At 33.4% G+C, this 27,024-nt stretch overlaps 1 protein-coding gene across 3 annotated transcripts in view; it reads right to left on the bottom strand.

The window, feature by feature from the left end:
* Positions 1-27,024, bottom strand: part of ADGRG6 (adhesion G protein-coupled receptor G6) — a 130,598-nt gene that overhangs the window by 35,937 nt on the left and 67,637 nt on the right. For 2 of the 3 annotated variants that reach the window (XM_063096557.1, XM_063096560.1), the window contains exons 4-11: positions 23,070-23,138; positions 12,873-12,958; positions 10,311-10,363; positions 9,287-9,349; positions 5,904-6,046; positions 3,264-3,375; positions 2,144-2,208; positions 407-617 (exon numbers count right to left, since the gene is read on the bottom strand). In XM_063096557.1, coding sequence (XP_062952627.1) covers positions 407-617; positions 2,144-2,208; positions 3,264-3,375; positions 5,904-6,046; positions 9,287-9,349; positions 10,311-10,363; positions 12,873-12,958; positions 23,070-23,138 — 802 coding nt within the window. Of the gene's footprint in view, positions 1-406; positions 618-2,143; positions 2,209-3,263; positions 3,376-5,903; positions 6,047-9,286; positions 9,350-10,310; positions 10,364-12,872; positions 12,959-20,740; positions 20,825-23,069; positions 23,139-27,024 lie in introns of all 3 variants that reach the window. The other variant, XM_063096558.1, reaches the window with a different exon arrangement.

Raw genomic sequence — 27,024 nt, 5'->3', positions numbered from 1 at the left:
CCCTAGGCATTTTCATTTCAGAAGTACAATAATCACATAGCTGTGGCAGTGTATGGCACAGTTTATAGGACTTACAGTGACTGAGTTATATACAACCCCAGTTAGCTAAACTTTTAGAATTTTTCAAATGAAAAAGGAAGTACTGATTATGTATTTCTGGGGTTATTTCTATATCTTCCAAGATGACAACTCTAATCGTTTTGAAAATTATACTGTAGGAAAAAAAAAAAAGAGAGAGAGAGAACTTTTAAGTTCACTTTGTGAATGACCTTCAGAACTATCAATGCATCTTCTAGAGATTTGAATTATGAAGTCTGAGCCCAAAGACTCCCATAGGTGAGAAATTATATAACAACACATTTATCCAATAAATTTTATTCTCCACGCACACACACAAAATACTTACTCAGAAGAAGACTCAAGCAAGTCACTATCTGAACTGCTTAATATATTAGAAAATATATTCATTAGAGTTGAACCAAGTGTTATATCTATGTTTTCTTCTTTATTTACAATTCTTTTGACTTGTTCTACAATGCTGGTAATGTTGGCTGAGGTTAAGTTCTGACCATCAGCAGTTAAATTTAAAATTTGACTGGCAACTTCATTTGCTTCCCCTAAAAAAAGGCAGAAGAAACAACATAAGAAGTTTTACCTGTGTATTTTAAGCATTTCCAAGAATTCAATGTATAATGTGATATTACACTTTATAGTTGAAGCAAGAAAGCAGGGCTCCTGTGTGTATGCCCCTTCTCACCATCTTTACAGGGCAATAATATTTCTGTATACACAGACTAACTTCTCTCCTTAGTAAGATACAAATAACTTGGAGGGACCAATGATCACGTATCATTCTAAGAGAAATGTCCTCAAAATCATTGAATAAGTAGTTGTGCACCATATAACGGTGTTTTGGTCAACAACGCACCACATATACTCATATGTCTGTGGTCTCATAACATTATAATATTGTACTTTTACTGTATCTTTTCTACGTTTAGATATTTTTAGATACACAAATACTTACTATTGTGTTAAAATTGCCTACAGTATTTAGTACAGTAATGTGCTGTGCTGTACAGGTTTGTAGCACAGGAGCTATAGGCTATATCATAGAGCTTAGCTGTACCATCTAGGTTTGTATAAGTACACTTTATGATGTTTGCACAATGATGAAATTGCCTAATGACGCATTTCTCAGAATGTATCCCTGTTGTTAAGCAACCATGACTGTATATATTTGCTATTTTAAAATAATACAAAAGTACAAAACATTGATATAAATATCAATTTATATATTATTTTTAAGTCTTCCCTAGAATTTCCTTACTATTTTTAATCTCCTACATGATGAATACAGCAAAAAGTTGGTGCTGTGGATTGAATGTCCCCCTAAAACTCACTGAAGCTTGACCCCCATTGTAATGGTGCTAAGAGGGTGGGAAATCCAATTATAGTATTTGAAAGGTGGGGCCTTTGAGATGGGATTAGATTGTAAGGACTGTGCCCTCATGAATGGATCGATCCATTCATGGAGTAATGAACATAGTTCTGATGGATTTATAAGGAGGGCAAATGAGAATTAGCCCACTCTTGCTCAGCCCATTCTTGCCATGTGATAAGCTGGTCACCACGGGACTCTGTGTAGAGTTCCCACAAAGAAGGCCCTCACCAGATGTGTCCCCTGAACCATGGACTTCCCAGCCTCCAAAACTGTAAGAAATAAACCTCTTTTATTTATATATTGCCCAGTTTCAGGTATTCTGTTATAAGCCATAGAAACAGACTAATACACTCGGAATGTATCCCCATCATTAGGTGACACATGACTGTATATATTTGCTATTTTAAAATAATATAAAAGTCCAAAACATTGATACAAATATCAATTCACATATTATTTTTAAGTCTTCTCTAGAATTTCCTTCCTATTCTAAATCTCGTATAAAATGGATAGAACAGTAAGTTAGAATTAAGAACAAAATTATTTTCTTCCTTGAGTAAGTGAAATAAGCATTTGACTGAATTTTAGTATTGAAAAAGTATCACACAGCAGAAAAACACATTTGAAGACAATGAAAACCATGAAGTATGAAGTCATTTCATTTTGTCCTTGCACAGTGAAGAAAAATTGCTCACTTACTTGAACAGTTGGAGATGTCAGGGAGCCCCCAGTAGGCTAAAGATGTGTTGGCAGAGTTGTGATAACTATAAAACAAAAAAGATATCTCAAATGTTTGGCATAAATGATGTTATAATTGACAAAATCAGTAAATAAGTTTTAGAATTTGCCTTGATATCTATGTTTCATTTCAAAATAAAATTGTATATATGGAAATAAAACTTATACTTAAAATATATAGTGGGAAAAAAAATCAGTAGCATACACCAGGAAAACAAAATACTAGCACTATGCTATTATGCTAGCCTAGGATACACTGGTCAAGTACTGCTTTAAGAACTTTACGGGTAAAATCTGATTTTGCTTTCACATAATTCTGTAAAGCAGATTATAATCCACATTTTATAAATAAGGAAATGAACTTACATAAGTCAAGGAATTTTCCAAGGTCTGGCAGTCAGGAAGAGGTTGAGTCACATTTTAAACTCCAGTCCATAAATCTCTAAAGCCCCCTTCTTTCCTCCCTACCAAGTGTCAAACACGGCCGTACATGCAAAGTATTTACACTCAGGAAGTTTCTACTTCTGAATTTCCCCCAAGAAAACTCTAACTGGGAGTCGGTGGACGGTGAAGAACTGGATTTGACTTCCTACTGGTTGAATCCCTGCAATTGCTTTGTCTCTGAGGTTTCTGTTAATCATTTGGGGAAACTGTTCCCTAACAATTTCCATCCACAGACTGTCCCAGCCTGGATCTTGTCTTTACTCCTTCTTTGCCTTCTTTCCTCCTTCAACAATAAACACACCAAATAGTTACAAAGTCTTGGAATTTCAGGTGCCTGTTCCAAGGCTGTGAGCTGGCTAGGTTCATCTATGGGCAAGGGGCTTTGTTCTGGTGCCACCCTCTGGTTTCCAAATTCTCCAATCTTTATTTGGAGAGGGCTCAGTTAGTATACTGCTGAGAGGAAAACACTGCCTTTCTGGGTAGCCTGTTTGACTTATCTTTGGCCCCCAGGAATGTATAATTTCAGCATACACAGAGATTCCTGCCCTTGTTTACAACCAATACAATGTAGCGCATGTAATCCTGGGAAGGTAGATAACATGGAGCTTTGCTGGCAAGACTCAACCAAAGTTATTACCATATCCGTGAAGCAAAAAAGCCAGGCTTGTCTGGACAAGGAAGGCTATACTCAGAAGGTGCAATGGCTGGCCAGTGAAAGCCTTTGGGTTCCTCCACGGCAGCACATATACCTACAAAAAAATAAAACCAACATGAGAAGTATTCGCCTGTTCTTTAAGTTAGAGGTGCCAGATGAAGGCAAAATGACAATACTGGAAATTAGGTATTTATTTCCTGTGAGAAATGCATCATTAGGTGATTTCTTCATTGTGAAAACATCACAGAGTATACTCACACAAACCTGCATAGTACTACACACCTGGCTATTTGGTATAGCCTATTGTTCCGGCCACCATAGTACATGTGGTTTGTCACTGACTGAAATGTCACGATAGAGTTTTATGTTCAGAATTCACAAAAATGTAGAAATTAGGAAAAATAAACATTTAATACATTTCAGATACAAAAATTATTACATCTTACAAAACCATTATGTAAAAAACACACTTATGCAAGTATAAACATGAAACATACATTATCATTCTAATGTAATACATCAGCAGGTAATATTAGTAAAAAGTTTTATTTAAAAAATAAACAGTACAGAAATGAAGACAATTCTGAAAAATTCAAAATAAATGTGACTCTCTTTAAAAGGGGAGGGATCCTATAAAATAGTATATTGATAGTGTCATCATTGAGTTGTGAGCATATTTTCTGGAAAATTTTCCAGCTGCTCAGATGGCATCCACTGCCTGGAAGCTTGCTGGGGGAATGGCAGGAAGGCACGTGCAAGCCAGTTCCACATGTCTTACCCTCGCTCCTTCAGCCTCAAATCATCCCACCTTCTGTTTGAAAATGCTCTGGGTAAGTGTCATGATATAATTTATTCAGAGTTTGCATTCAAAAAAAAATATTGATATAACAGCAGTATATCACCACCAACAATAAAATCTTGTATTTCAATACTGAAAAACAGCAAGCTATACTGGGCTACTGGGAATCAGTATTGTAGCCACCAGATGAAAATTCAAGTAACTTTCCCATTTATAGTTTGAGCTTTAAAATTGTCAGATTCTAACCTTTTTTTTAAAATCCAATTAGCAAAAACCTTTTTCTATAGACCCACTTGCAGAAAAGCAATAAAACGTAGATTAAATTAAATGGCATAAATTAAATGTTTAGGTATGCAGAGAGAGTTGTCTTGGAATTCCTCAGCCTTTGTGGACAGAGAAGGTCCTCCCTGGGTTCCTAGGTAATATTCTACCATTTGTCAAGCTGCTGCTTTGTGGTGACTCCTGGATGTGAAAGGGCAGCAGGTTGTTTTCTCCCTCCCCGAGAAGCCCCATTTGTTAGGAAGCAAGTATTTTCCCACAGAGGCTCAGAAACTGTTTATCATTATCATTATTATTATTACTTGCATTTATCCACCTCTATGAATTCTAATTGCGTATGCTAACACAACAGAGACAGGTGGTTCTGTACAGACGTGGAGAGACCTGCTTCTGTACTCCGCTGGGATTCTGGCCCCAGTCACAATCACTCTCTTAGAAGCTGAGGAATACTTGCTCTTCCCTCCCTTCGACCTCCTGAGTATATAGAAGGAAAAGGGCCAAAGTTTTATTTTCTCTTGTTCTCTACTAATGTACTTAATCATAACATAATTGCATTCATATCATAACATTAGAACAATTACTTTTGTTGTCCATATTTTTGAACATTAACTTTTTGAAAATATTCCCATCAAGATTCATTCATTCATTTCCTCAAGAAGTATTCAAATGCTGGAGAATGTGCTGGGTTCTGGGAAGAGGTGGGAAGTACTGGTGTTAAAGAAAAATAAGACATGGTCTCAAGCCAGAGATTACTGTTTAACTAAAATACATATAAGAATACAAATAAGCCAGTAAAATACGATGGTGTTCTAAAGTTCATGACGCTCTAGGTCTGGACAGCATGATGTGGAAGCTCAAAGGTGGTGATGTCTGTTTATATGTGATGATGTCACAAAAGGCTTCATAGAAGAGGTGACTTTGGAGCTGTCTTTAAAAACACATAGGTGATCATCAGGTAGACGGTGACAGTAGAGAACACTATGGCCACAGAAAGAAGTTGTAAAGGAGCAAGATATGTGCGGGAAGGGCAAGCTGCACCACATGCAGGGCTGGAGTTTAGCATGTGGAGGGTGTCCAGGGAGGAACTGATTCCAGGTTCAAGATAACTCCCAGGTTTCTGGCCTATTCTTGCAAAGGCAGTGGTATCATTAACAAAGACAAGGAATGTAAAAGGAGATGTTTTATAATAAGAAATACCTCATTAAAATTTCCATATGCACATATACGTACTTTTTTAATCCCTAAAGTTGAAGCCAATGATGGTCAAAATTATTCTGGCATTTTGCTCATATGCTCAGTATTTCGATAAAATGCCCCTAAAATAAAGGATAAACTCTCAACTGCCTCCTTCATTCCCTTGGATTCATAGGTACTGAGCTGATTTGTTTGTTTTGCTATATCACCCATCTGTTACAATGTCACCAATATGATAAACTTCATCATCAGGAGAAAAAAATATTTTTACATAAACTAATAACACATCAATTAAAACAGAATATACAGTCATATAAAAAGTATATTATTAAAAATTTAAAGTCACTTACCCAGTTGCCTCACATTCACTGTATATAATCTCAAACCCTCATCCAGGGACTCATTGTTTTTTAAGAGTTTCTGCTGAATGATTTTTCCTTCTAAGTTGGCATTGTTGGTAGCATTGTAAACTAGAAGGGCCCAAATCACCAACCTAGGAAAACATTTCAGATAGAATTATTGTTGGGCTTCTTGACTGCTTTTGCTGGGGAAAACAGAACACTTGGGTATGGAGGGGTGATCATGAAGTGTTGAGACTGAAGAGATTAGCCAAGGTGCTCACAGACTTTCTCTGTTGCTACATAAATTATTCTAAAACATTTCAATATGAATAGATTTTATAGGATACTACATGTATAATTTTATCATATCAGTCCATTTCTTTTCAGAAATATTTTAATATTTAATATCAATAATATTTAATATATTACATATTTATATTTTATAGCATACACACAAGAAAGGGCTATACTTGTGCTTAATTCTACATGGTTTCTTTATGGCTAAAAATAAAGTTTTTAAGGAAAAATCAGAATTTCAACTGATTGGCCTTTGAAATTATTAAAAGTGTTACTGTTTACAAATGTGGTACAATTTCTCCAGGATAGTGACAAGTGAAAAGCATTTGCAAGTACTTCGTACAGTGAAAAGTTACAAAATAAGTACTCAAATTATACTCTGCTCAGCCATTATATTACTGAAGAATGCCTGACCTTGAAGATCTTTAAAAAGATAATATCTCTATGGGAAGCAAAGAGATGTATCCTAAAAACCCTATCAAAACTTTCAGTTCTACAATTTAAAATAATTTTCTGTTCAACTGTAATCACAGTTATAGTCAACAGCAGAAATCAAAACAATTAAACACTGAGTTAAAATTAAATGATATTATTTTGTCAGTAGAGGAGAAATTTTCTTCCTTATATGTGAAAGCTCTAGATTTGCAACAAAATTTTAATTTTCTTCATATTCTGAGGAGAAATAAATGTGACAATAAGGAACAAGACCAGTTACTGTCCATATGCCAAAGACAAAGCAGTAGTTTTTTTTTTTTTTTTTTAAAGTAGCTATCGAGTACTCAGTGGAGAGACAGAGGCATACTTTATTTAAGAAATGCTGTGAATATGAATAAAAATTAAATAGTCAAAGTACTAATATATTTGTTGTGCTAGAAATAATATGGAATAAGTGAAATATTTACTATTCAAGGTTAGGGGAAATTAAAGAATAGCTCTGTTTTCTCCCCCTAAATATCTGTGCTAATCTCATGGACAAAGTTCTCTACTGTTCTCATAATTCACTCTGAAAAACAATTTATCTCTAAAGAGATCTACTGCTTAATGTTCATATATAAGCCATATTTCAGGATGAGGCAAACACAGATGTGAATATAATGGTGAACTATGATATCTTAATAATTTTTTTAGTGGCCTATGAAAAAGTATCCCTTGACTCAATCATTGTTTGAAGATAAGCTTTGCCACTCCAGGTACTGAGAACTTACAGTTGGGAATGTGGTCTTTTACTTCTCTTGAATATTGAGAGCATAATTAGCACAAAGCATTATAGATGGTATTGAATATCCAAACTCAGCAATTCAAGAATAAACGTGCATTTTTACAGGTCTTATCTGTGTTGTTTTCCTCTCATCCTGAAAACTGAAACTATTTTACATTCCTACAAAGTCAAGTTCTATCTGTTGCTACCATCAGCCATTCTTTATCTGAATAAACCAGTCTCTGTGGCTTTGGTTTCCTGAGGGTGATAGCATTATCTGAAGCTATGGTCTGTGTTAAGTGATACAATCAAATTGAAAGGAAAAGTTTGGAAAAAAGAAGTATGTAAAACTAGTAGACTATGGTTTTGAGGAAAACTATGAGAGGTTATAAAGGCTCATCAAGGAGCATAAGATCAGCACAGAATAGAAGAAAAGGGTGGGGGGGGAGAACACTATAAAAATAAATATTAAAACAATGCCAATTCAGTCCAAAGCAAAACTAAAAGTGTGGATTTTCCCACATACATTGTCTTAGTTCATTCTCCTTAAAATTTTCTGTGAAATTACTCATTGATTGGACAGACCAGGAAACTGAGATTCCATGAACTTAAATGTCTTTCAAGCAAGAGTTTCTGGGGTGCTGACATAGACCAATAACAGCCGATTTTAGTGTTACCAGGTAGTAGAAAAAACACAGTAAGTAAACTAAAAAGGGAATTCTGACTTCCTGAAGAGGGTATACCACTGGTGATACCTATGACTAAGTGGTCCCGATTGCTAGACAAAGTGTCCAGCCAAGGGATCCAGAGTGCTATTGGATTCATTATTTAAGGCACAAAATGATATAGCAGTAAGGGCTGGAAAAGAAATCATTTGGCTAAAAAGAGGAGAAAAGTTCTGTCACTGTCAAGAACACAGTACTGAAATACATTACTCTGTTTTCAGATCATAAAGGAAAAGGAATAATGTCAGAAAATAAAAACAACTTTCCCTAATCAGATGGCTTAATCCAGTCTGTTGAATATATACAGAAATGACAAGTTTCAATATAACTTTTAAAAACTTGCTTTTCTAAATGTTGAATAGAAAAAAAAAAAAAAAGAAGAAGAAGAAGAAGAAAGCTCTGTGGTCAACTCCCAAAGAAAACTGTATTATTTTTATCTTCTTGTAGTAAGAGTATATATCATCTGAAAATAAGCACACTCTATCATTAGGGTTGTATGTCCATAACATCAATTTAGTCAATTGAAGCCCAACAAGATTTATGAGAACTTTAGTTTTTCAACTGATTTTTCTTTCTAGGAAGATGCCATATACTACCTGAATATAACTAAATTTATCCCATTTAGGAGTTTAAGTTGTTTTTCATTTTACAGCATTCTGAATAGCCAATCCTTTTATACCAACTGGTTATATATGCTGAACATAGCCATTAAATTGCTTGCATGGATAAGTTATGATCCTGATATAAATTTAAAAATGAAGACTTCAGAAAATTAGCTGATGTTTTTAAATGCTGAAAATATTTTGATGCTCATTATCCATATTAATAGATGCTATTGTATATAAGCAATTTACTTAAAATAAAGCTATTTTCTTTGAAGGTCTCCTTGAAGTTTGAAATACAAGGTGGTGGGTTATCATAAATAAACTGAAAATACTAAAAATAATAATTCATTCCATTTAAATACTCTACTTCTGATTAATTTTGATCAGATGTACATTTCTATTCAGTCTATTATATTATGGTATAAACTACCAAAAAAAAAAAATTAGTGTACCTTACTGCTAAAGAAATAATTTAAATGTGCTATGTGATTAAAAATTTTTCTCTCCTGTCTCATTGTTTTCATTTCTCTACCAGATAGTCAAAGCAGTAAGACTTTGTCGTGTTACCTTTGATCATTCACAATGCTTCTCTTGACTTTAATCTTGTCCTCTCCAGTGCTCAGGTGAAAACTATAAATACAAATACATATATTCATTATCAACCTCATCTGCTGCATCACCAACAAAAATATTGGAGGATATGAAAGAAAGAGGCAGAATGGATATTTTAAGACAATATTTCCAAATGTGTGTCCTGAGGTTCCAGTTTCTTTCACAAAGCTGGGCAACTATGTGCTCTTACTGTCTTTTAAGATTCACAATGCATAGTAGTATACTAAAGAATTCAAGACATTCTGATAAAGAAACCTGTTTAGGTTTGTTGAGTAATGTAAGTATTTGACCCCTTTTCTGTGATATTACATTTTTTAGGTTCACAGAATATGTGTTTAGGGGTAATGAAATATACTTTAGAAAATTAGTTTAAGCATAAAACTGTGAAACCAAGGTACAGAGGAAGAGATGTGTACAATAGTATTTGCTGGGGATTTAGTGGAGGATTTAAACGAAAAATAGTGAAAGGTAATTTTGAAAAGCTAGGTTGCAATCACAGTGTAGATGCTTTATCTTTTAGAAAAGCGTCTCCAAACCAGGATGCACATAACCTGGGGGGGACGGGGGGGGCTCTAGATGATCCCTGGGGTATGAGAGGAAACTAGCGAAACTTCTATTTATGTTTAATTATCCCCTTTGAATTTCTAACGTATTATAACATCTATCGATTCAGCTTTATACATATATGTTTATACATATACAGTATATTTTAAAACACAAATACATATTTGGGAGTACATGCTAAAAGTTTTTAAATTAAAATTTTTTAAATGGCTGGGATGCATGATCCAAAAAATTTTTAAAAACCATCGCTGCAGCATTGAGGCTTTTTATGCAAAGAAATAACATAACAGAGTTGTTTTGGAAAGATTATGAATATGGTATATATGTATGTGTGTGCAGGTAAAGTCAGAGAGAGACCAAAAAGCAGTAATTAGAGACACTATTTATTTCTCAAACAATTCATTCTTTTGTTTACCTGATATTAACCACATAAACAGTGTAGTTCCAATTCTGGAAGGTTGAATTGAGCTGAAAACACAATGGAAAAGTCTGAGTTTTTGTGATACTTTTTTTTTTTTTTAATCTAAATCAAGTTTCTTCCCTCCAAAAAGATAAGTTGTTATTGGGATAAGAACATGGGATAACCCTAGAAGTAATACTTACTGGATCAGTGTATGCCAAGAACTTGACAAATGTTATTTCTTTCAACCCTCACAACCACCAATGAGATAGGGATTCCCCCCGCTCCACCTCCACCATCTTATGTATGAAAAAACAGCTTCACAGAGATGAAACAGCTTGTCCAAAGTCACCCGCTAAGAAGTAGCAGATACCAGCTTAGAACTCAAGTCTGTCTGTTTGAAAACACTATAATTTCCTCTCTAGCCCATATTATAAGATTAGCACAATAAACACATTCCCTAATCTTCATTTAACAAACACTGAGGTCCAATGAAACATGTTTTCTAGTAATTACCATCTCATAAGAATATAATTAATAAAAAAATTATAAATTAATAATATAAACCTTTAAAAAATAAGTTCATTATTGGAACTATGTTGATTTTTGTGTGTCTTTATGGGTCTTTAAGGGTCTCAGCACCAGACTTTTTAATGAAGCAATGAATTCTTCTCAACATAAACAACAAACTTCCACAATGCAGTGCCCAATACAATAGCAAAATAGGATTTCATCAATGACATAAGGTCCCCCTGTTCATGTATCACCTCCCAAAGTTTCTTTAGGTCTTGTTTCATATACACATTTAGTCTTCCTTGGAAATATTTCTAAAATTGAATGTAAATTTTAGGAAATGCTGACAAAAAAGCATTAAAATTATTTTTAAATTGTAAATAGTAATAATATTAATTGGAGATACCACTTATATTTTCTATGTTATCAAGTACCTATTTCGGTTTTGGCATCTTAAACAAAAAGTGTTCAGTAAAGTTTAGCTTCAGATGAGAATGATGCTATGCTGAAAACCACACACAAAGTAAACATAAATGTAAAATTACACCTTGTCTGACACAAACTTTCTAGTGAATGCTAATTTTCAGGATTAATACCATTACCAGTGGCTTGAGAATAAAAATAAAGAACTGTTATCTTTTGAAGTCATTTTGACTTTAAACAAGAACAATGCTGTAAAGAAAATGGGATGCAAGAATATACTTTCTCTAAAGCCATTCTCCATTTAGAAAGTAAATACATCTCCTAGTGTTTGAATTAGTTACAATATTAATGTGTCATTCCAAAATGACAACAGTAGCATTTTTCTTTGTCTTCTATTGGAACATTTCACTTTCCTCCCTAATTTGTAACAGAGTTATTAATTATATACTTAAAAAGGTATTGCCTTTAAAAACAAGACTTTCTTTTTTTTACTGTCATTTATTATTCAAATATACGAGTGTATGAGTATATAAAAAATATTGTCAGCACTACCTCTCAATGTATGGTCTAACTTTCTTTTGCTACCAAGGACATATTTATCAGATATCTACTACATAAGAAAACCCTTTTTTCTTACTTCAGAACGTATACTCTAGTGCCTTTATTCACACAAACAAAAACTAATGTTTGAACTGTAATAGTATAGATAAAAAGAAGTACAAAGTTTCACAGTACACTTTAGGTAGGAAATGAAATAGTGGAAAAAATAGAAACCTATGGAAAATGATATTTTTGACACTGTTACAGAGAAAAAAATGAAAAAATCCATTGCTTATATTTGAAAGGAAAAGAAGAAAATAAAATATTAATTTTTTAAAATTGGAAACTACCAAAATGTTCATCAATAGAATACAGGCTAAATAAATTATAACCTAAATTCGCATCAATAGAAGACCTGTTAAATAAAGTACTAGACAGTCACGTAATGAAATACTATGCACTGATTAAAATAAAAAACCTAAGATGGAGTTCTCCATGTTGCAAGTCTGGCAACAACAAAAATAAGTACAATGTAGAATGCTGTGTAAGATATAGTACTATTAGTGTAAAAAGGAAGGAAAAGAAGAATCTATAGTCACATTTTCTTTTATGTACCCAAAGAAATCTGGGGGAAAAAAAAAACACACCAGTGATTTCCAAGCAGATGGGTTGGTCTCCAGGTAGATGAGCAGCAAGGAAGAGGAAGACTTTCACAATAAATCTTTGTATATATTTTGGATTTGCTCAAACATCCAAATAAATTTTTTAAAAAAATGAGAAATCTATTTTTAAAAACATAGCTGAAAATGTTTAAATGTAATAGTAAATAAAGACACCTACCAAAATCTATTTCCATTTGTGTGGTACTTTTCTTATTTAACACATTGATAGTCTACTAGGCTCAGTTTATCATCTTGATTCAAATGCACCTGTCTTTCTATGCACAGCACACTGCCTAACTTATTACCTATCTATTCACATACTTATAATGAACAGTATCCTCTTTCAGTATGATCTGTGGACTCAGTTACCCAGAGTCTTTCCTAGGTCTGCAGAAATTAAAGGTTTAAAACAAAAAAGAAATTTTACAGGTTCACTTACCCATTCTGCCACCTTGCTCTGTACTTTTACCTCAGGGTGATGAAGGATGTTTTGAATCACTAAAGATATTCTATAGATAATTCCATCTGCCCATTAGAAATAGGATTAGTCCATTAATTATATTTTAGAGAAATAATAATTACCAAACAATTAAAATATACAATCACATAATTTCATACGACTTAAAAGAAACACTTTCTACATACGCCAGCACAGAATTTGAGATATTTTCATGCTAAGCTTATAGACCTTTGCAACTTTTTAGAAATAGTTAACAATTAGTTTACTCTTATAGATAACTTACTACATGTAAATTATCACTTGCATGTTTCTTTATATTTTTTAATTCAATAAATTTCTGATATACTGTTTGTAAAGTGGTGATTTTTTCATGTACGATTTGATCTATAATAACTGGAAATTATACCTTTCTGTACATTATAAAGAATGATAAAGAGTTTGGAATGTGAAAGCTTGAATGAGGTGATGTGCAGGAGCTACCACGGAGAAGAACAGGCACACACGTAGATACTGTCCTCACCCTCTTCTCCCTTTCCCTCTTTCTCCTCCTCAATAAAAATTCTATTTCTACTAAATTATCGGATTGTTTTTCACCAGATTTTTCATCAAAATTTCTTCAGTTAGGTCATTTATATCAAAGTAGAAGAAAAGAAAGAAGGAATACTTGCAGGTAGAATTTTAACTGGACTTACTTTAAAAAGAAAACCTTTTGAAGATTCTTCCTTTTTCTTTTGGGGACAATCTTTATAATAGCCTGATTTTTCTTTTTTTAAAATAAAAATCAACCTCACCAGCAAGGGTTTGCTAAGTTTCTCTAGATTGTGCATGGTAGGGCACTTTACTCAAAGTAGCTAATGGGAAAAATACCCTTTTAACATAAGTTAGGTTATAAAGTCTTTGCCCAGTCCTACTTCTTGGAGTGTTTCCCCTATGATTTCTTTTAGTAATTTTATGGTTTTGGATCTTTTACTTAAGGTTTTAATCCATTTTGAGTTGTTCTGGGTATATGGTGAGAGGTACATGTACAGTTTCACTTTCTGCATATGGATGTCCAATTTCCCAGTACCATTTATTGAAGAGGCAGTCTTTTCCCCAGTGTATGTTCTAGCTGCCTTTGTCAAAGATCAGTTGGCTGTAAGTATGTGGGTTGATTCCTGGGTTTTCTATTCTGTTCCCTTGATCCGTGCTTCTGTTTTTATGCCAGTACCATACTGTTTTGTTTACAATAGCTTTGTAATATAATTTGAAGTCAGGAAATGTTATGCCTCCAGTTTTATTTTTTTGGCTCAGTATTGCTTTGGCTATTTGGGGTCTTTTGTTGTTCCACATGAATATTAGGATTGCTTTTTCTATTTCTGTGAAGAATGTCGTTGGTATTTTGATAGGGATTGCATTAAATCTGTAAATTGTTTTGGGTAGAATGGACATTTTCATGATGTTAATTCTTCCCATCCAAGAGCATGGCATGTCATTCTGCCTTTCTGTGTCCTCTTTAATTTCTTTCAATAGTGTATTGTAGTTCTCATTGCAGAGATCTTTCACCTCCTTGGTTAAAATGATTCCTAGGCATTTTAATTTTTGGCAAATATTGTAAATGGGCTTGCTTTCTTGATTTGTTTTTCTGCTAGTTTGTTATTGGAGTATAAAAAAGCTACTGATTTGGGGGTGTTGATTTTGTACCCTGCAACATTACTGAAATTGTTAATCAGCTTTAAGAATTTTTTGGTAGAGTTTTTCTGTATATAAGATCATGTCATCTGCAAACAAGGACAGTTTGGCTTTGTCCTTTCCAATCTGGACACCCTTTATTTCTTTCTCTTGCCTGATTGCTCTGGCTAGTACTTCCAGTACTATGTTAAATAGGAGTGGTGAGTTTGGGCATCTTTGTCTTATTCCTGTTCAGGGTGATGTTGGTGAATGATTTGTTGTTTATGGCTTTTATTGTGTTGACATAATTTACTTCTATACCTAATTTTAAGAGAGTCATTATCATGAGGCAATGCTGAATAAGACCACAAAAACACAAGCAAAAAAGAAAATATAAACAAGTTGGATTGTATCAGACTAAAAAGATTCTGCACAGCAAAGGAAGCAATCAACAGAGCAGAAAGACAACCTACAGAATGGGAGAAAATATTTGCAAACTCTACATCCAACAAGGGATCAATTTCCAGAATATATAAGGAACTCAAACAACTGTAAGGTAAAAAAAATAAATAAAAATAATAATAATCCAATTAAAATACAGTCAAAGGAGATGAATAGTAATTTTTCAAAGGAATCGTAATGACCAACAGGTACATGAAAAAATGCTCAGCATCACTAACCATCAGGGAAATGCAATTCAAAACCACAATGAGATATCATCCCACCCCAGTTAGACTGCCCATTCTTAAAAAGACCAAGAATAACAAATGCTGGCAAACCTGTGGGGAAAGGGGAACTCTTCTACACTGTTGGTGGGACTGTAAATTAGCACAGCCATTATGGAGAACAGTATGGAGGTTTCTCAAACAACTATAGATCTAACTACCATATGATTCAGCAATATGATCCACTACTGGATATATATCCAAAGGAATGGAAATCAGCATATCAAAGGGATACCTGCACCTCCATGTTCATCGCAGCTCTATTTACAATAGCTAAAATATGGAACCAACTTAAATGTCCGTCAACGATGACTGGATAGGGAAAATGTGATATATGCACACAACGGAATACTACTCAGCCATGAAAAAGAATGAAATTCTGCCATTTGCAGCAACATGGATGAACCTGGAGAAAATTATAATAAGTGAAATAAACCAGACATAGAAAGAGAAATACCTCATGTTCTCACTCATAATTGGGTGCCAAGAAAGAAGAAAAAAAAAAGATAAATAGGAAGAAAGAGAAAGGAAGAAAGAGAGAGAGCGAGGGAGGGAGTGAGGGAAGAAGAAAAGAACAGAATAATATGTTAAACTTTCAGAAGGAGAGAACAAAGCTAAGGATACTAGAGATGGAGGAGAAAAGGGAGAGGCGTGGAGAGTGATAGGTTGGGTGAAGGGCATGGGAAAAGATTATAATTTGTAATGATGAATATGCTAATAATAATAAATATATATATATATATATATGGGACAAGCAAAAGAAAAGTTAGGTTATAAAGACAAGAAAAGTTTTCTGAATCTCCATTATTGTTAATCATCTTTCTCCATGTTTATGTTATGTAAGACTAGTAAAATATGAACAGAAAATGTAGGAATATATAATTAAAACAATGTTAAGGAAAATATTTAATGGAAATTGTGGGGAGACAGTAGAAAAAAGTACAAAAGTATGCCTCTGGGAACTCCCAAATCTACCAAATGAAAATTCTAGTCTCACTAGTGGAATGTCTTTCCAGTAAAGGAGGTAGAGAGTCTCATGCTAAATAACAGAAATTGCTATCCTCAGATGCACTAATATAAATATATAAAACTTGTACAAGTCCAAAGACAGGTGAATTTAATTTATGCAGGCTAGGTTATTTCAACTTTTAAAACTCTTTAAGAATTTTGATGATCTTGATTTTATATTCCTTTTAAAAATGTTCTGGATGAAAAATATTTAGAGAAACATAAAGCAAACAATAATAATTCAGACAAAAAAAACCCCTTTTACATTATAGATCTCATCATAACAAATCATGGACATTCTGAATGACTGAGAGGAAATTCAAGTTGCAGAGGCCCAAGAGTTATTTCAGGATCCTAAGGATATTCAGTGACTGTACAGCACTGCTGGTAGAGTATCTGAAAAGGTACCACTAGATGGAGACCTCAAGCATGCTTTCATTGTATAAAAGTAGTATTCATTCACTTTCTTAGGAAAATATTGCAAAATACTATAGAAAAATACTGCAAAATACTAAAAATAATTTTTAGTCACTGACATTTCTGAAATTTTATGGAAGCATTCAAATATTTAAGATATATTTAAAAAATTTTAAATTCCTACCCCACTTTTTTTCAGTTCACTGTTTTTATAAATGAGAAAGACATGCAATATCAGAGATAGTACTGCAGATAGCACTGTTCCCCCCCTAGAGTTATAATGCTTATAGCAAATAAAATATGTTAATATCCCAAATAACTCAGCATCTTATGTTACAGATTCTCTCATGCTATGATCAATTCTCAAGTAGTATGTCTTCAGAAGCCACAGAATGAGGTATTCTATAAACATAGCCAAAAAGTACGAAGTGAAGCCTATCTGTTATACTTATTTAAAAGTTTTGAATAGTCTGGTCAACAGATAATCATAAGAAATGTCCAAGAGTGACTGTCAAAGCAAGATAAAGTGTTCACTGAAGGGCTGATGAGAAGGGTTTTAGATTGCAGCAAAATAATTGGCTTTGCTACTGGAGGAAATGCACAATTAAGGTACACTGATACAGGCTTTTCCATGTTATTACATCAGTCATCTTATCCTATAAATCCAACAACACCCATGGTGTCTCAATACAAAAGCTATTCATAAATCTTCATGTGTCCCAGGGACTTCAAAAGATGTATGTATTGTCCAAATAATGGCATTCAGGCCAGAACAATTCATGATAGACATTTCTTTGAAAAAGTATTTAATTACATGCCCATTTTCCATTGAGCAGTTCTATCCATGTAGATGTAGAATGTCAAAATAGAAATCACTGCCTGCCATTATAGATATAGTATCAAAACAGTATTCCTTTCTCTAGGTCTTTCTCCAATTGATTTTTTTTTTTTTTTTTGACTTCTTAACACTTTTCAGAGTTTCCTGCAGGAGAAAGAAATGACACTACTTTATCTGCTCTGTATTCAAGGGTGTAAAATATAGGTTTGAAATGATAAGTTTAAAAGTATATATTTGAAAAGATAGATATTAAAATAAAAATCTAATATTATTTCAGATTCAAGATTATTTCTGTGAACTGGTGACAAGGCAATTATACTATGACAGGGGCATTTACAATATGACTGATGTCTTGGCAGATTCTACACACACAATATCTTTAAGATACTGGCATATCAATCTAGAGTGATTGTTGGGTCCATACAAATGTCCCGAGAGTGAAATTTGTTACTTGAATAGCTAAACATATGTGAGAAACTGGAAACTGTTAAAATCTGTACTTCTATACTAGATTTTTAGAACAATAATAAGGATTGATGCCGTTAATTCCTTACTTGGGTTGCTGTGCTAACCTCACAAAAGTTTACTATTCAGTAGCACTAAAATGATGTTTCAGGCACAGGAGATATAATTTGGAATGGAAATATAATTAGTCCAAAAGCTTTTCTTGGGAATGTAGTAGAAAAGGAACAAAGGTTCATTATTCGTGGGAACACCTAGATTATCAGTGATATCCTGAAATATCTGCTTGTGAAAAGCAGCTTAGAAGATAAGACTTTCTTAGTATATAATCTGAGGTTTCAGATAAAAGTCCTATTGAAATAACAAAAGAACGTTACACAGAAGAATAGAAGCATTTCAGAAGAGCTAGGAAAACAAATTTTATTGATGAACTAAGGAAATACTTCTGATTATTCTTAAATCTCAATCCCTCTCCTTACCCCATACTGGCATGTATGAACATTGATGAACTCAGTAAAACTCTGATTGTCCAGAGTTAAAAGGACTAGAAAGGGAGAGAACAGATTTCACAATTGTGCCTATCTGTCTTGCTGGGAACAAAATGGGAGACTCTAACATATCAGATCATAAGCCTGAGAATGTTTACTACATCAGTTTCCCAAAGAATAAGAAATTGATAGTATGTGAATGATCTTAGCTAGTCCAAGGTGTGAAGATAATAAATAGCATTTATTCACAAGGTGAAAAAGAAATTCTTTTCTATTATTTTAAATTTGATTATATCAAAGAAATAACCTTAATTAGATTATAGAAACTAATATTTCGTTACTCTTCCTTTTAAAAAAGATAATGAAGGCTTCAGGCTCTGAGATGTGAGCAGGCAATAGGGTACAGAAAGAATTCAAAAATTTTGCTTACATTATTTTTATTTTTACTTTTCATTTCTGTTTTATAACAGTAGTACTATTTCATTTTACAATAGTAAAATCAACTTTCTCATGTAAATACAAATTAATGCAAGTAAAAAAAAATGTGAGCCAATTTTGTGATAAAACCTATTCAGTAAATAATAGGTGGTTCAAAGATATGGTAAAAATTGTTAGGATGGTACAGAAATTTAAGTATATGATTTTGAGAATATTTTTTCCACATGATAAAATGCTAACTTTTTCCCACATGATTTAAATGCTAAGATTACATTTTGATCAAGAATCATCTGAATTAGATTTATTTTTGTTCATGTGTTCAAGACAAGCCATTTTAATGGATTCTAACATTTCCTCGCTTTATTGAAACTCCAATGAAGTTATGACGCAGAGAGAGTGAACAAGGCTTTTTTCAGGAATGTTAGAAATGACATAACTGAGTGAATGCAGCTCCACTCCACCAAAGCAGGGACTCTGAAGCATCATATAAATGTTCTTGGGCAGTAGAGGATGTGCCAGTCCTGGAGGGAGAATGCCACAGAGGCTCTTTGTATGTTCATACAAAGAGTGAAATACTTAGTTAGAATTATAATATTCCCATCTACTGGCTGGAGGCCATGTGAAATATGCACTGGAAAACTTCAGCTGCTGTTGCTTTCTTGGGGGTTGCTGGAATTTCTGCTCCATCATAAATCTCCTTGGTGTAACTACCAGAATAACTATAAACACTTGCCTGAATCGATGTCTTTATGACTCTAATGAAATTTATATCTGCGTTTCATATAAAATATTCCATACTTTCAATTTAAATGTCCTTACAGAGGATGTTGATGTAACCTCTGAAGCCAAACAAAAAAACTGAACTATGTGGGTTTCTTTTCTCCGAATTTTGGGTCCCTGGTGATATATTACAAATGTCTTGGCCTCCCAAGTTAAGTGACTGGGATTTAGAAAATTCCTTTGTTTCTAATATCTCATATTTGAGAATATTACTGTGCTCAAGATAATGGTGTGATCGCCTGATTGGAATTTCTCTTTATTAGAAGGAACTGACATCACTAATTTTGAGTTACTAAAAGGCTATGCATGTGATCCATATAAACAGCAGATTAAATAATAACTCAATTCACCTGGCTTTCCTTCTGCTAATTTCTTACCTTATATAACTGCTGTATTTGCAAATTACAAATAATATAAGTAGAAAAGTATAGATGAGAAAAAAAGACAAGAAGTATAGGAAGCTACTCGAATTTTTGTCATTAAAAAATTGATTTATGCTTTAGTTGATATATAATCACATTCTAACCATTATTCTTCAACAAATAAAAAAAGACAGCAAAGAATTACCACGAAAAGTGATTTAAGTGTCACAAATGTTTGAACAGAAAGTTGACTTCAGTGGGAAATTAAATTACTAAAATTACTTAGTTTTTTGAAATTATAAAATCCTTTAAAAACTAGTTTCCAGAAGAGAATAATCTGACAAATACCATGGAAATAATAGGTTTTCCCCTCTAATCTCTAATATAATGCAGATTAATTCCTTTAAATAAATGCCTTTCTCTTAAAACTTCCTTTGAAAGAAACTTTAGCTAAAAATGCAGAAGAGGAGTGAGTACTGGAAATGTACTCATTCCACTGGCCGTACAAACGGAGAACTCAAGAGAATCAAGTGATATTTATTTTACTAGTCCTGCAAATGTATAAATGTACCGCTGACTCCAATAACAGAAACTTTGTTGGAACATTAAATACTCTCACCTTTAGAATATAGTTTTTATCATGTTAGACATACCACAAAAATAAAAGGTAATGATTTCTTACCATTCGTTTGCTTATCGATTCTATTAGTAACAGGCATGTTAGTGATGACAATGGATGGTGTAGTACTAGGAGAGTTTACAGTAGCTGGTAATAAAGATGAGAAAGGCGCACATGGCAGTTAATATGGATAAGCAATCTATAATTAAGGCATGAAAATACACAGAGGAGGAATTAAAATCATTTCTTGCCACTAAATACAACAGACCCCAAGGTCGCACTGCATAAAATGAAGCAATGCTTTCCATGGCACATTAAGAATCAGTTCACATGGCCTTTGGTGCCATATTGCACAGGGACTGGAGGACTGGAGCTGACACAAAAGGACTGGAGAAAGGACATTTAGGTACTAGACCTAGGTCTGCCATTAACAGGCTAGCAGTCACACAGCAAATTACTAAAGCTTTCTAGAACTCAGTTTTCTAAATTTGTAAAAAGAAAAAGTTATCGAAGGCAATCCGTTCACACCTACCACTTGAAAGTTATCTAATCTAATTCAGTTTGCCTGATATTCTGAGACCCGAGAAATAAAATCTCTGAATAAAATGTATCTCTCCTTGAGAAGATAGATGTAGAAAAAAAAGGGAACAAAATGTACCAGACTAAATAAGGTCCCAATAGCTTTACTAAATATTGATGGATAAAAAGTATTTCACAAGGGCAAGCCTCACAGGGGAGACATTTTCAAAGTATTACATCATAGCTATGCTTCTGATGCTACTAAAACTCTTAAACATTAAGCCCTTACGCATAGGCTTTAATAACATCTTTCAAAGGGATTGTGGAGGAACTATGTAAGTAAAATAAACTACACACATGATTTTCCTTTAGTTTATCTTATGAGTACATTTGTATTAGATATATATTCATATGCACAATGACCATTTGTTATATATTTCTCTTAATTAAAAAATTACCTAAATTTAAAACATTTAAGTGATTATGTAGAAAATTACCTTCTAAAGGTTTTTAATAAAATATTGAACTGCTTGATTCAAAATGAACATTATTAACTAAAATAATTTTCCACACCAAAATAATATATAATACTTAAGAATGGGAATTCTTTTTGAAGTTTTTTTTTTTAAAATTATGAACATCAATGATATTTATCTTAATGAAAAATACACCATAAGAACGTTTTTCAGTCATCTAGGACATAAAAGAAAAACAAAGGAATTCTGGGGATCTGTTCCTTTGACCCAAAGGATCACTACTACAGATATTTCTGATTAAAAGGAATTTAATAAAATAAAATTTCTTTTTAAAAAACTTCACATCTTGAACTAAGCAAAATTAAGGTTTTTTGGGTATATTTCATATAACTACTTTAAATTTACACTGAGTTCATGGAAAGAAACTACTTAATGACTTAATTTTTATAGGGTAATAATTGATAATTATATCAGATGAATAATGTCTCCAAAAGGAAAACAAATATAATAATGAGTTATCCTCCCCTCCCCACCCCCTGCCACACTTGCCCTATTCCCACCCTGAAACCACAGAAGAGAGATTTCTACTCATTTAGTTTCACTTCTAACCCCTGTCACCTTTGTGCTATGATACTCTTAATAAGAGATCCAGCTTTCATAAAAGGCATGGCCATGATTCTTAATGTGGTACATAGAACATGCTACTTCATATAGAAATATTTAATAGAATAAATGGATGAAAAGGGTCATGGATAATTAGAATGAACAATGATAAAATTAAAGCAAATTATTTATATTATTATTTTAGAACTTGAATGACTTTAACTATGTATTATTTAGCATGCAACTACTTAGTACATGATATATAATTGGAATACTGACCACAATATAGTCATTAGGCATCACAATAATTAACATAGTTATGCTAACATTACTTTAGTATAACCATTTTTATCTTAAGACTTAAGTTATATTGCACATCATAAATTGCCTCGTGGCCTTGTCTTAAACTTAACTAAATATTCAACTTAACTTTTCCCCTTGTTTTATAGATATAAATCCTTCTTCAAAATATTGTATGACTGTATTTATACTGGACCTTTGCAATATTCTTGAGAAGAAACAGAGGGGAAAAAAATGAAATCAACTCTTGTTTAATAGCATATAATCATTCACATTTTTCAAAAACTCAGTTCTTTATGGAAATATGACCATGCAATGAGTGAATGCATTCTTTCTCCACACTGTATGCACCCACACAACTAAAACATACCCGGAAATTTTCCTGTTTTGCTTGTTTCTGGCTTTTCAAGTGAAAATTAAGATAAAAATCAAAACAGTGACAACTACATTATCCAAAATAGCAAGTAGGAAGCAGGATGACGCTGGCTCCCTACCTTGGCAGAGGGTCCCCAGATCTGCACAGTTGGCTAGTTCAGCCACTGGGAGTGGGATTAGGTAGGAACCTGGATCAACACACAAGAAATATACAAGTTCAACTTATGATTTACTGATATTACCCAGAGAAAATATCACGAATCATATGGTTGGTGTAATAGGAGCATCCCTATAAGAGTCCACCAAAAATTCTCCAATATCAAGAAAGTCTCTTAAGGTCGCTGTACTTTAATTTCTCAAATGTAAAATCAAAGTATTAAAATTGCCCTCAAAATCTTTAACTCAATTTATCAGTCATCCACACGTGAAAAGAAGTACTACTGTTCCTTAAAGTTTGTGTAAAAAGTTTGGGGCCTTTTTGCACAATAATCTGTCAAGCTCTGGTGGAAATTTACACAAATGAAATCATATAAACATCAAGGATAAGTTTCAATAGTGAACTTGGATATTATGAATTACACATAAACTGCATATTTTTGGTTCACAAACACTAGCATATGCTATCTGCAATTCCAGAAATATGTTCTGTGACTTGAAGTCAGTCTCTGAGTCTTTTTATTTCAAGCTTTCACTGACTCATCCTCAGCAAGAAACAAGTTTTGAGCTGATTTTCTAGTAGAAGTTGTAGTAGATTTTCTCTGTTGCACTAAATCTCCCTCTGACAATTAACAGTCTTGTACCAACAAGTCGAGGTTGGGGAAGATGGGTTAAACTTATCACAAAGCATATACCATGAATAAAGATGGTATATGTATATGAGATATATACATATATAAGGGTACTTCAAAAAGTTCGTGGAAAAATAGAATTTAAAGATAATACAAATCTTCCCATGAACCTTTTGGAGTACCTCCTATATATAAATACAAATATATATACACATACATATATACATATATAATAAATATTATATATTTAATTTTAAGGGAAATTTATAAAATACAGATTTCATTCCAATATTTAACCATTTTCCATACTTTCTTATGGGAATATTATGTTCAGGCAGAGCAGGTGCATGAGCTAACAAAAATGTCTAATTAGGTAATGGTGTGCATAAGCAGAAAATATCCCAACTGTTTAACAACATCTTAAAAGGCATGGTTTCTTCTCTCTCATTGACTCAGGCACCTAGCCCAGGAAAGGAATTACTGTACCTCAGAAAGACCCAACCCTACAGGCAGGATTATGATGTGACGTTAACTGGCAAGAAGCTCTCATCACAAACCAGACCTTTACATGTTCATTCAACAAACACTGACTCATTTGCTATGATATGTGAGGCACAGAGGCCAGAACAATGCTGTAAGGAATGTGGCTGCTCTCAGAGAGGCCTGAATGGGCGATGGTTTTGCAATTCTAGGTGCTATAAAGGAAGAGCTTCAAAGGTGGAGGCAGTTCAAAGAAGAACATGAGGGCAGCTTGGTGAGAAGAGTGAACAGGAAATCCATTACAAAGAAGGCAACTTGTGAGGTATATGAGGTTGTAAGAGATTTGGAGTTAAGAGTAGAGGTGCATATTACTGGCAGACAGAATTTCTGAAACATATACCAAAAGGCACTGAAAAGGTCTGAAAACCTAAGCATTACTGGAGTAGGGTCATTGTAGAAAATTGGCAGGATGATCAGATATAAAACTAATCAGTAGCTTGTGGAGGACCTTGTAGAATGTAAACACCATGAGCACCAGTATCCTCTGTCTTTCTTCCAATGGTGAACCCCACACACAGTATGTTGGTGCTCGAGCTTTACTGAATAAATTACTGAACACATTATGAATGACTGCTAAAATTTTGAAATCTTTCTTAAAGGCAATGGAAAAAAATGAAGAGGAGCTAGGTGAAAAAATTAGATTTAGATTTGAAACCAATCATTTTTGAGGTTCTACAATCAAAATAAAGGAGATACAAAAGTAGCAACAATACTAGTAAAATTTAAGCTTCATATCATGAGTATAATGAGAATGGACAGAAAGAGATACATATAAGAAATGTGAAGATAGAATGTATAGGATTTAGAGATTAATTGGTGACAGGAAAAGAAAGGGAAGAATAGAGGATATTTTGCTGGTTTCTAACTTGAGAAATTGATACATAATGATTTCATAAAAGGAGACAGGAAATATTGGAAGAAGATCAAACATAGGTGGGGTGAGATTAAACAATACGTCCAGTAAAGGAAACTGAAGTACCTGTCTGATATCGATATGTGGGAAGTTGTACATGGTAAGAGGTCTAGTCAGGAAACACTCAACAGAAGCTGCAGATGTATCTGGGATCACCACGGCTAGAGTGCAGATTTGAGAAGAGAACAGGACAAAACCATAGATATACCTATATTTAAGTATCAGACATAAGAAAATGAGCTGTAGACTTCAGAAGTTAAAAAGAGTGGTTGTAGGAGGTGGTTTTACAGAATTTAAGTGCAGAAAGGTATGCAGAAAGGTGTGTGGGGGGGGTGTGTGGCACTATCGAGTATACCAGAAAGGTCGAGAATGATAAAGACTGACAAGACCTTTAACTGTGCATTGGAATTTTGGTAGTAGCTCTACAGAAATTAGTTTCAGTCTTGTGGGAAAGATGAAATCTAGAGGTTTGAGGAGAGAATACAAGAAGAGAAAGCTTGGCTGTGAAAGGAAGTGGATAGGGAGGGGAAGTTTTAAAGATTGAAAGCTTAAGCAAGTGTACAATGGAAAAAGAGCATTTGTGGGTTTTTTTTTAATATACAATTTTTATTGGTCAATTAAATATTTAAAAAGAAATCTATGGGGCACGTATCTGTCCATTTGAGAAAAAATAGAATAAAATTATATATCCAATTTTTTTAAAAAAGCAGATATACGGTATTAGGAATGCTGTTCTGGTGAACAATATACAAGACTGATTTTCTGACATATTTTTAGTAAATTTTTCCATGTGAATAAAATCAATATATCACATTGTAGAAAATCTGGAAAATGCAGAAAATAAAGAAGAGAATATAAATTTTCTAATTGCCTGATATCTCATCACATAGCAATAAATGTTCAAAACATTTTACCATTGTTGTGCATGCAGGTAATATTTAAATAGAATTGGAATCATGCCATACCTACTTTTTCTCTCTAACCAGTTTGTAACACATCACAATGTATAGTGAGAATTTCTCAACAACACTGAACTGTGTAGATATGCTATAATTCATTAAATGTCTACCTTTTATTGTACATTTTGAAAGTCTGAAATTTTTTCTGTGATTGAAAATTGTACTTCCATGATCATCCCTGCATGTCAATCTTTGTGCTTGTCTATTACTATTTCCTAGATTAAAAATTTTAATTACTACATCAAAAGCTAGGGAACTTTTGTGTTAATTGAAGAGGCAGAAATTGAGGTAGGACTAAGGTAAAATTTTATCTTGAATGCTTTCTGCCCATTATTCCTCCCCATCATAAAGTATGCCTGTTTTTTGCAGGACTTCACTCCTGCTATAGGTACTTATACTTTATAAGGGACTTCTGAAAACTAAAGAGCTTTTAAAACTCAGTGAGTGATGAAATCTCAGCCACTGTAACGTGCACCAGAGGAGACCCTTGGATGGAGTTCCTGTGGTTTTTAAATTACACACAATGTTGGCAGTCAAAGGCTCCTCAGGCCACTTGTGGCACTGATACAATATCTCTGGAAGACAAAGGGAGATAAGGGGAGAGCGCTGTGGGAAAGAAGTTTGTAAGCTAATTACATTTCCACTACGTATGTTAAAAAGCTTAGAGGGGGAAATAAAGAAAATCAGAAGAGCTATGAGTTAGAATAAGTTATTAACAATTTTCCTGAACATTTCATCAGTTTCATTATATGGTAGAAATTATAAATTTTCATAAGTGAAATTTACATATATAATTTACATATACATAAGTATATATTTCAATATATGGCATCCTTTCGTGGGAAGTTGTAAAATTTACTACTCTTTCTCTCTG

This window comes from Cynocephalus volans, chromosome 5 (assembly GCF_027409185.1).
Source record: "Cynocephalus volans isolate mCynVol1 chromosome 5, mCynVol1.pri, whole genome shotgun sequence".
NCBI lineage: Eukaryota > Metazoa > Chordata > Mammalia > Dermoptera > Cynocephalidae > Cynocephalus > Cynocephalus volans.
Note: the sequence above shows the minus strand (reverse complement) of the source record. Positions and strands in the feature narration are given on the sequence as shown.